The sequence below is a fragment of the Camponotus floridanus genome, unplaced genomic scaffold, assembly GCF_003227725.1.
Source record: "Camponotus floridanus strain SB8 unplaced genomic scaffold, Cflo_v7.5 scaffold27, whole genome shotgun sequence".
NCBI lineage: Eukaryota > Metazoa > Arthropoda > Insecta > Hymenoptera > Formicidae > Camponotus > Camponotus floridanus.
The window spans coordinates 491,825-502,688 of record NW_020229403.1 but is presented as its reverse complement, the minus strand read 5'-3'; the positions used below and the strand labels follow the sequence as shown (position 1 = coordinate 502,688).

The window sequence follows — 10,864 nt, the reverse complement described above, 5'->3', positions numbered from 1 at the left end:
CAGAAGCAGCCACATTATGCCATACAGCTGCATCGGATGCGCGAGGTAGCAGATGTCTTTCTCAAATGTCGGCGTCCAATGTCATTGGGGAGATCATAACTGGAGTGCAAGCCGGCTCTGCATGGATCTTCGTGATCAGCATCGATCGCGAAGAAGACGCCGACGTTTAAATCCCTCTTAAACTATCTCCTATGAATCTGTCGTAAAAAAAGTAGGTACACCTAGTAACCTTCGAGACATTTTTTTCAAAAATTCAGTAATAATTTATAAGTAATAATTATTCAAATTTTAGAATCATTGAGGAAATTCGTAGTGCTCGCCAAAGAGACAAGACTCCGAAAAAATGGCGTACAGACAACAACCAGCGGCTCAGGACGAACTGGAGCTCGAGACGATGGCGGAGCTCTCGAGGCTAAAGAGACAGTATAGAATAATGGAAAATGATCGAGCAGCGTGTGCGGAAGACGCGAGGTTACAACTTAGCAATCAGCAAAACATGATCGAACGTCTGGAGTACGAAAAAGCCGAATTAGTACTGGCGATAAAAACCGCGAGATCAAAGGCCTTTATACGTAAAGATGAGGAGATGGACGAGAAATTAAAATGTTTACTGGCTAAACGAGCCAAGTATATTGAGCTAATAGAGATTGAGAAGCAGCAAATAAATGAACTTGATGAACAGATTAGCAAGGTTGCTAGTATTATCAATATCGAGCTTAGATCTACATAAATATATATAATAAATAAATAAATACAAATAAATTAATCAAATCTAAAAATCCGATTGAATACAATCATTGATTCATAGATCTGAGAAAAATAGGACAGAATATTCAATAACCAACTATTATACTATTATTTGACCGCGATCGTTGTTATTAATAATAAATGAAAGGAGCCATTACATGATTATCTCTATAAGTGCTAATAAAAAAATAAGCCACTTTCGTCTGCAATATTACAACGAATCTTGTTGCAGCTCTCGAAAGAAGTTACAAGTCTGAAGATGAAAGTGCGCACCGATGTACAATCGAGAGAAATAGCGGCGCGGCACAGCAAGGCAGTATTGATGTTGGAAAATCGGGTGGAAGTGGCGACGAAGAGATTCAACCTGGTGATAGCGGAGAACTCAAGGTTGCGCGCCGAAATCGAAACCTTGCTAAAGGAACGGGCACAATTCACACAGATGTGGAATAAATTGATCAGCCAGTTGAACGTGGGCAAGCAGGTCATTAACGACCTGATCGAGCAGGCGACCATCACCTTTAATCAGCGGGACGAGGAGCTGCACAAGATTCAAGCGCTTCGCGAGAGGTAGATTTTTCAGTATTGGATTTTTTTCATGTCTATGATGTCAATCATAATAAAATTATGATCACAAATATTTGTATCATCAGATAATAAGATTTCAATGTTGCAATTTATGCGCGAAGCAATTCTGATTTACCGTGACGCCTTTTTCGTTTGAAAATGATTTGCGAAACAAAATCGCGAAAGTAGAAACGTTCGACGCGGATCATTGCCTTCATAATTTAGATGGTTGTTTTGTTAATAATAATTCAGTAGCGTTTGATTTGGAATTAATATCCGACGTCATTGTCGTCGTCGTTGAACTAGAAACTCCGGGAGCAACAGTCGATGATGGAGCCAATGGCGCATGGAATTTCCGTAGATCACGCTTTCCATTTAATTCCGTAACGGTTCCTTGATTTATTCGGTCACGGCGTGAATTTGCATAATCTTCTGTATATCTTCCTGCAAAAGAAAAATTTTGATCAATTTAATCTAAGCTAACAAATATGTTTTCGTTTGTAGAGGTATAAGAGATCTGAAGAATCATACGTCGGAAATGTGCGAGCTGAGGAGAACCTTGGATAATGAAATGAAGCTGCAGGAGTTTCTCGGTGTCAAAGGACAATTTCGCGAGATGGTCGATCTGAACGCGAAGAAAGAAGCTGAGAGACAGGCTAAACGAGAGGAGAAACAGAACAAGATAGCGGCCTTGACGCAAATTTTGCAGACAATCAAGCAATTTACTGGTACCATGAAATATTTTTATTTAAAATAACTGGAGATTTTAGTTAGCATTTAAAAACGTATTACTTTTTTCTAATATTTTCACATTTTCTCACAACTTTTTTGTTTACTCTAGTTTGTTTATTCTAGTTTACATTTATAGTTCATTTAAAACTTAAGATATTTTATATTTTATGCTTATTTAGTATCCGAAAATATTACTTCCGACAGTTTTTGCTATCGATTTATCGTTATATTCTGACTGCAATTAACGCAATCGTAATAAATATTCAATAAATACATAGGTGAGCAAGAAATCGACAAGCTCACAGCGCATTTTATCAAGCAAGAAGAGGAGAATTTCGCACTGTTTAATTATGTGAACGAGTTGAATGATGAGCTAGAGAGTCTTCAGGCAAGGATGGAGCAGCTGACAGCAGCCATCGATGAGGCACGTGCCCAGAATGTACATCGTGATCAGCAGCAGACCGAAACTTTGGAAAAGATTGCCATTGAACTGCAGGAACAGACAGCACTAGCGAACGCTGCTGAAGAAGACCTCGCACAGGTTAATAAATCATTCAAAATGTTACTTTTATTTTTTTCTCATTTTTCTCACTTAAAAATATATCTAAATATATAATTCACAAACTATCTTCGCTATAAATCTCTGTAATTTTTTTATTAATATATTAATACTATGTTTTTCAAGGATTACCTCGTTATTATATGGGTGTTATCCTTGTCCTTAATACAATAAAAATGTATAGCTACACAGTTTTAATGTCCGCATAATGAATCGCAACCGAATATAATAAACGATTACTCATAAACTGCTTTATTTCAGTGCAACGACGTGATGGATAAACTGCTACGAGGGATCGATGGCCTCTTCAAGGCGATACGATGCGACAATTCGCCGATTTTAGAATTGTTGGGCGACAATACTCATGTGACAATGAGCAACGTCATGCTCTACTTGGGCATTATCGAAAAACAGATCACCGGGATGTTTCACAAGGTTTATTGGGTGGACAAGACCAGCAAAATTCCGCAATTACGGATAGACGAGGAAAGGAAACCCAAATTGAAAGTACCTACCATTAATCGCATGGTACCTACTCAACCTTGTACCCTGTGAGTCCCGTTTCGTCCTTCTTGCAATCCTTTTTCCTTGACCTTTCCAGGCCATTATTTGGCGAGTATTTTCGAAGACTCGCATTTACTCCTAAATGTGGCGAAATCTAATTTCCGTTTTGTATTTCAAATTTTAATTTCCTCTAAAATGATAATCAAAGACAAATATTTGTAATAGACATAGTGCTTAGAGATATCATATCAATGAAAAAAAGACAAAAATAAAAGTAGATTCTATTAGTCAGCCACATTTAATGCTAAATGCGCGTTGAGAATACACGCAGGCTGTATTGACTTCCTCTGATTATTTTAACACAACACTCGGATACAGCTGCGTGGAGCAAGAACAGATGCAGTTTGTCTCAGAGGGCCTTGATGTACCGCTGACACGTGCCGAAGCCATGCAGAAACTGCGACAAAGACTCATGGACGATTACTCTATGCTGCTTCATAACGTATCCGACTGTCGTTTACCAGCGGCTAGGAAGATTATGCAAAGACGTTATCAATAAAGAGAATTAGAGATCAAAGAGAATTAACGACAATGCATTTTCTTCGCGGACTCGTGATCTGACCTTTCCTTAATGACATAATGGCGCTTACCTGATGCATATAAGCAAATCAAATTATCGCAAAAATAATGACGAGATCGGAAAAGAAAATAGTAATTGCTTGAGTCAATTTAATGTCTGCGGAAGAAAGATTTATTTTATTCTTTTTGAGATATATTTGAAAGGTCCTTTTCCAACAATAATTTTTTATAGAGATATAATTTATAATTTTTTGTTGCAGAGAACCACAATCGCTTTGTTATCATTTATTCCGTTATTACGTCACCGCAGAAATCGTGGTAATATATGTTCTTATTCGTGATGCGGCAAACCTTTCTCTTCCCGCACCTTCTTCTTGACGGTCTTGATAATTCGCTTTAATTCAAGAATGGTTCGTTTAATGTGAACCAACTGTTGTTCGACGTCCTCGCTGCTCACCTTGACAGGTATCTCTTTCCTCTTGCAAATTTGTTGATACATGTTCCAGCAACACGCCTTCACTTGCGTCAACTCCAAGTTCTTCTTAGCGGCAGTTTCCTTTATTTTCGAAACCATTGTTTCCCACTTTAATGCTTGTGCTTTCGCCCGATCATATCTCTCTTGCAATTGTACCACTTTATTATTCAGTCCCATTAATACTTGCGATTTAACTTCCGTCAACTGATGCTGCAGGTAAAGAACAATTTTTTTGTAGTTCGACTCTTTCTTTAATCTTTTTTTTTTATTAAAACTAAGAATAGATATATAAGTCCAGAAATATATATTTTAAAAAACAAGAGATATTGAGCAAGAAAGTATATAAAAAAAGTAAGAAATATTAAATCTATCTGAAAAAACTTATTAATTAAAAAATAATACAGAAAAATCGATTTCAGATACGAAATGTGAATAAAAATGATAAAATAATTAATTTAAAAGTATTTTTATAAAAAGTTCACAAATGTGTTTTAATTATTGTGTTTAATTATTGAAGATTAATAGGGTAGATAATTCCGATTAAATATTACTCAGATAAGACTAATTATTAATTTAAAAATAAATAGTATAACATTTTTTATAAAATCCTAGCAATTTAAAATAATAAAATCGAATATATACTATTTCTGTTCCTTTATATTCTAGTAATTGAAGATTTCTGTCCTGATGATCAGATAATGCTTGTCTGGCCTCGATTAAAGTTTCGTAACGATTAAAAATTTCATTAATCGATTGAAACTCTCCCGTTTCGTTTATCACTCTATCCAAATAATTTTGATACTTCCTATATTCCTCTACATATCGTTGCATTTTATCACGCACATCTTCCATATAACGTAGTTTTTGTTTTAATTCTTCGATCTAATGAAAAAATATCAATTATATAATCAATATAAATTATTTTTTTTACAGCTAATTAAATAAAATTTATAAAAGAGCTTAGAAATATTGAAATAATTTTTTTATCAAGTCCTTATCGTACTTCTCGTCTGCATTTCTCTTGGCGCTCATGTTCCTCCTTGATCTTTTGCTCCGCTCGCTCGCGTTTCTCAACATTTTCCTTCACAAGTGTATTAAACTTTATAAAAGAATCCCGCAACAGCAATTGCTGTTTTCTCGCCTCTTCCCATTGCTCGTCCATATGCTTACGTTTTATCTCTCGTTCCGCTTGTTTCTCTTTCAGTATCTCTTCGACCTGAGCTAATTCTCGACGAGTTTTGATGACTTCCGTTGCCGGACAAACCCTCGCTTTGTCCCATTCCGGATATTTTCTGATATGTTTAGGTAATAAATGTATAACTTTTAATATTATAATAAATCTAATAAATCTATATAAATAACAATAGTTAATTAAACAATAGTTAATTAAACAATAGTTAATTAAATTAATTTTTTTATATTAAAGTTTTTTTTATTAAATTTTCTTACTAATAAAAATAATGTCTCAAAATTTATAATTCTATTACATTGTCCGCTTTATATTCTAATTGATTATTACAATATATTGTCTATTTTATATACATCTTTATTTTTACATTTTCTTACATGTCCTATAATTTTTTGTTAGCATTATCCTTTATATTAAAAATAATTGAGAGTATCTTATTATAACACACACTATGTTTATCTTTTAATTATAATACATTACTTGATACATTGACGTTCCTCTTGTTTGGATACAAAATATTCCGAGACTGCTTTCTGTGGATCCGTCGTGATAATAGCTCTTTGAACGAGATCTTTCGATCCATCTTGTACCGTGGTCATATGTATAATTCTCTTTTATCTCAAAGAATTTTTAAAAATAACTGCGATTTTAAATGAACGTTGCAATCTAAGCGTATTTTTCTTAAAAAATATATATCAAAAGAGAGAAATACGTTACGTATTTACCTTTCTGCTGTATACGATTAATCGATCAAACAAATTGTGAATGTAGTCGCATATACATTGACGCGAGAATACAGACTTCTATGTATATATAATGTATTTATAATAGTGTATAGAAGTCTATGCGCAAGATCTCTATATAAGGAATATTTGACAGTTATATAACGTTACATAACGTTAAAGAGAAAAATCGAAAACAGGAGAAGCGTTGTTGAAAATAATAAATCAGATTTTATTTATGTCATACGTACTTTATACAAGAACTATCAACGATTTTATTTAAAAAAAAAGCGCAACTATTAACTTCCGCACCGATAACAGAAAGAAAGAGAGAGAGAGAGAGGGAGAGAAGGAGGAGATACATAATCACCGCAGATGACAAATATAAATCATATTCACGAATGGACTTCCTGGCCAAGTAGAGATACTTGTTTGAGCAGTTGCTTGGCATTAATAAAAGTCGTGGCACCATAGATCACGCGTTTATTCACCCCGGCGCCACTTCGTTGTTTCACATAGTCCATTAGATTCTGGTATTCTATATAGTTGCCACCACCCACCATGAAAACTATCACATCCTGAAACGTCGGCCGATTCTTTGGCATCTGCTCGGTATGCTTGAGTTGCTTCGGATCGAGATAGAGATAATCCTCAGTCCGCGAAGACTGCTTAGACTCCATCAGTTCATCCACTATCTTGGTGACAGGTAGATTGTGCTTTTTTACTACTAGATTTTTTACGCCCTCCATGACGAATGATGACCCTTGATTCATCAGCTTGGAGAACATACTGACGGTCTTGGTGCCTCCGCCTTCGTAGCTGCTCTGGATCTCGGCTATCCGGGTGTAGCTGCGCAATCGTTTGATGTAGACTAGCGGATTTAGATCACAGCCAGCCGCGGTCAGAGCTGCTTCCAGTTTATCATAATCTGCGTCAGACATATTCGTGCAAATATAATAGATAATAGCAAGACGCAATTTATCCTCGGAAGTACCGCAATCTGGATCACCGATGGTCTCTAGTACGCTCCTGTCAAGCGTTTGCTTGCTCATGATTTTCTCCTCCAATTCAAAGAAAGTATCGAGTCGTCTCGATTTGATGGCGTTTAGAATACCTGTAGCCACTGATGTGTGCATATCTATCAGGCGTTTCATTTCCAAAAGCTGCGGCAATGAATTCACTGCGCTCGTTAAGCGTGCAGTATTATTAGACACCATCGACAACGCCACTTCGCTGTCATTATCAATGCCCATAGAAGATTTAAGCTTCTTTACGTCCTCTTCGAAGGTGCGATACTGCTCCAGTTCCTCCTGTATAGCCTCCGCTACTCTGGGGAAAGGGCTACCCTTGTGTTGGCACCAAAAACGATCTCTATTGTCCAACTCATAGGCGCGTGTCTTGGAGCGTGTCCCACCAGCGGGAGATCGTCCTACATTTTCTTCTACGACTAACCTGTTGAGTGTCATCTCCAGAACATCGTGTGCCAAAGCCTGGTATGTCCACGTATGATGCAGCGGTGTGGCCATGTCAACATTACGATCCAGTACAATGAGCAAAGGCCTCTGGAAACTGAAATGCCCGGTAGTAGAAGCTTCGCCCTCGAACAGATTGTTCCTCGCATCCCATACATTCTCCCGCAGTTTCTTGTCAATCATTTTGGCGACCATCTCGGCGGCATTGCCTCTGGGACATCTTATAATGGGCACAGTACCTAGAGTGACAAATACTGAAAATAAACAGTCTACGATTATGTCCATCATGGATTCCATCTCGCTATCCTTGACGTCACCGCGATTGATCGCGTGATAGGATATCATGTCGCTGTTTTGATGGCGCAAGATAAACAGATCGTCCTCTAAAGTGATAAAATTCAGGTACTGATCGAACACCTTATGAATGTTGGCGACCACGCCGCCGAGTAACGCGGCAGCCGCCAGATCTTCCATCTTCTGCCGGGAGATCGGCGAGATGAAATTCAGGTGATAGATATCGTACAGACCGTTCTGCAAGTCCTGGCCGATCCTGCCGAGATTCTCGTCCGTGGGCGCGCAGAAATAAATCGCTGGCACCTCGGGGATGGAGTCGCGGTCCGAGTGCAGTTGCATATGCAACGTGATACCAAGCTCGCGCAGCTCCTTGACGGAGATGAGCGGCGATATGATGTCCTGGCCGAGGCGATCGTAGATGAAAAGCTTCCACGTCGGCATCGCCTCCTCGAGCCGCGACTCGGGCCGATTCAGATTCAGCATCTGCTTCAGGGCGTTTATCTGACGGTCGCGTAGGCTCATCGTGACCTGAGGAACCTGAGCCTAGAGGAACCTAACCTCACGCGTTCTTTCTTGTATGTTTTGATTGTCAAACGGTAATTTATCGTTCGTCAAGTTATGTGATTCGTGAATCCCACTGCGATCTCTGAAAGACGGCGAATGTGCTTTCGGTATCGCATATAGGGCTGTCGTCTGAATTTTTAAGAATTTGTCAACAATATGCAATACTTGTGGAACTGTCAAATCGACGGCAAAAAGAATAGGTATGTCACGTTGGCGTTTTTCCAGCCGAGATATTCGCATGCGACATTATCCGCATAATCAAGTTAGAAATAGATTTTATCGATTTCAAGTAATGCAGAAATTACAATTATCTGAATTATTATTGATAACAATAGATTGATTTGAATAATTTTTCTCTAATAAAATTTATAATTTTTTTTAATACATTACAATTATATACTTTATTTTGTTAATTATATATAGTACGTTTCTCTTCTCCGAGTAAATTGTCATTAATATATTTCTTTAAATAAATTTGGCAAAATTTGTCAATAAATAAGTTTTATTGTAATATGAAATTTTATTGTAATATTGTTTATGATAACGAAGTTTAATTTAGTTGGCTTTCACATCAAATATGCAATGACATTTGATACGATTTAGTTTTAACAACAAAACTCCTTTTTTTATTCCTTATTATGTATAAAAAAATAAATCTTGCACATCAAATTTATAGCTGTTGTCGCCAATAATAAACATTTTGCTTTTATAACAAACTGGGATATGCGTATTTGCATCGTTTTTCGAATATCTTATCTACTCTTTCCACTACTTTATTTTCGTATAAGTCAGGACTTTCAGGTGAAAGTGCTTTACCTTTCTGTGCATTCCAGAAACACATGTTTCTTAAATGCACCGAAAGATAAAGCAGGCTTTGTGTAAAAGATTTAAGAATTCTTCAAGGACACACTTTCTTTATATATATACCATTAGAATAGAATAATTAAGGGTGAATTTCAAAAGAGCAATATATCTCTTTCAGAATAGTGTTTTCTAATTTTGAAAGAAAAGTGTCTGTTCGACTATATAATACGTAGAAAGAAAAGAAATACTTCGGTTTGTTTCCATCCAGATGATTTATAGGACCTGAGAAAAATAATTATATGTACAATTTCTCAAATTTTCCATCTAGAATAGCTTATAGTTAACGAATCCCTTGAAAGTAGATTCCGTTAAAGTCGAGTAAAATCTTTTTCGTAATTTTAATATTAATTATAATATTAATAATATTGTAGTAGTAATATAATATATTAATAATTATTATAACATTACATTAACTTTAGTATAACATATTAATAATATAGTAATTAATACTAATATTAATATCATTTTACTTTGAGTAAATATAATTTTACAAATATAATAAAATGTATGCAAATGTTATAAACATATTATATAATATTTAAATTACAATCGATAATTAATTAAAAAATTTGCATTCTAAGAGATGTGTATTTCTAATAGAATTGTAAATATTAATTATAATCGTATAATGACAAATATGGGAAAACATACAATCTGTATCATAAATTCTTTATTATTTTGAGATAAAATGATAAACGAACTACTTTTAAATATACATGTCCTCGATGATTTTCAAGAAAATTACAAAATTAAAAAAAAATTCGAAAAATGCATTATGTATTCCAGAAAGAACATCGATTGTTCGAGAATGACCAATTATTACAATAGTTGCCATTTTTTTGGAGCCTACAAGATCAGGAGTAAGATACATGTCAACTATCAGCGCTTTCTTCACCATACATTTATACATAATTGGTATATGGTCATCTCAAACTATATTCTCAATGTTTCATTTCCATATTGCTCCTGTTTCTCTACTGCATAAATTAAGGCACAAATTGTTAAATTAGGGAAATTTTTTATATTCAAGTCAATATTAGATGGGTTGATAATGCAATGAAAAGGCTTTTTTTCCAAACTTCGTTTTCTTTTCCTGAACTGTTTCCAGAAATTTTTTAATCCTCAATTAATTTAACATCCTCATCTGGATCTGTGAGATATTCCTCATATGCTACTTGGAATTTAACATCATACTGACAGAATAAACTAATCCAGTATGCTACAAGATCTGGCGTAGTGTTTATGTAATTATCCCTGTTCTATATTTTCAAATGTTATTCCTAGATCGATAGCATCTCGAGGGATTTTAATAGGTATGGCTTCAGCAACTTCGGGAACAGGAGCAAGAGAACTCATAGTTCTTAGACTTAATTCAGGATACTAGTTAGATTTTAAACAAACTATAAAGGTTTAATCTCTTGTTTTTCCTCTTAACGATTATGTCCTTAAACATACAAACCCACTGTCAGCAGTATTGTCTCTTACATAAACTTCAAGATCTAGTAGTTCAAATTTTTTTATATCAACTTCATTTGAGAGTTGATTCCTACTGTAAACAATGGCTGTGTGTGTTTAGCAGGAAAAGCTGCTTTGTAACCG

At 35.5% G+C, this 10,864-nt stretch overlaps 3 protein-coding genes across 3 annotated transcripts; 1 reads left to right on the top strand and 2 right to left on the bottom strand.

Annotated features, from left to right (window-relative positions):
- Positions 1–33: 33 nt before the first annotated feature.
- LOC105248273 (coiled-coil domain-containing protein 63) lies at positions 34–3,678 on the top strand. Its single transcript, XM_011252966.3, has 7 exons — positions 34–211; positions 293–691; positions 980–1,314; positions 1,816–2,039; positions 2,322–2,584; positions 2,864–3,153; positions 3,485–3,678. Exons 2-7 carry the CDS (start codon positions 344–346, stop codon positions 3,663–3,665), a joined length of 1,641 nt encoding a protein of 546 aa, XP_011251268.2. The 5' UTR covers positions 34–211; positions 293–343; the 3' UTR covers positions 3,666–3,678.
- Positions 3,679–3,981: 303 nt separating this feature from the next.
- Positions 3,982–6,084, bottom strand: LOC105248272 (cilia- and flagella-associated protein 73). Its single transcript, XM_011252965.3, has 4 exons — positions 5,830–6,084; positions 5,164–5,452; positions 4,803–5,042; positions 3,982–4,370 (listed from the first exon to the last, which is right to left on the bottom strand). The coding sequence occupies exons 1-4, from the start codon at positions 5,946–5,948 to the stop codon at positions 4,017–4,019; spliced, it is 1,002 nt and encodes a 333-aa protein (XP_011251267.1). The 5' UTR covers positions 5,949–6,084; the 3' UTR covers positions 3,982–4,016.
- A 191-nt stretch (positions 6,085–6,275) lies between these two features.
- On the bottom strand, positions 6,276–8,616 carry LOC105248271 (protein sly1 homolog). Its single transcript, XM_011252964.3, has one exon. It carries the CDS (start codon positions 8,357–8,359, stop codon positions 6,467–6,469), a length of 1,893 nt encoding a protein of 630 aa, XP_011251266.1. The 5' UTR covers positions 8,360–8,616; the 3' UTR covers positions 6,276–6,466.
- Between the last annotated feature and the right edge of the window lie 2,248 nt (positions 8,617–10,864).

Excerpts from the sequence above, each read along its gene's own strand:
- LOC105248273 (XM_011252966.3), top strand. The coding sequence starts at position 344 with ATGGCGTACAGACAACAACCAGCGGCTCAGGACGAACTGGAGCTCGAG. Across the intron at positions 1,315-1,815 it reads ATTCAAGCGCTTCGCGAGAG|AGGTATAAGAGATCTGAAGA; the intron begins GTAGATTTTTCA and ends TTTCGTTTGTAG. Across the intron at positions 3,154-3,484 it reads CCTACTCAACCTTGTACCCT|CTGCGTGGAGCAAGAACAGA; the intron begins GTGAGTCCCGTT and ends ACTCGGATACAG.
- LOC105248272 (XM_011252965.3), bottom strand. The coding sequence starts at position 5,948 with ATGACCACGGTACAAGATGGATCGAAAGATCTCGTTCAAAGAGCTATT. Across the intron at positions 5,453-5,829 it reads GAGGAACGTCAATGTATCAA|AAAATATCCGGAATGGGACA; the intron begins GTAATGTATTAT and ends TAAACATATCAG. Across the intron at positions 5,043-5,163 it reads AAGAGAAATGCAGACGAGAA|ATCGAAGAATTAAAACAAAA; the intron begins GTACGATAAGGA and ends TTTTTTCATTAG.
- LOC105248271 (XM_011252964.3), bottom strand. The coding sequence starts at position 8,359 with ATGAGCCTACGCGACCGTCAGATAAACGCCCTGAAGCAGATGCTGAAT.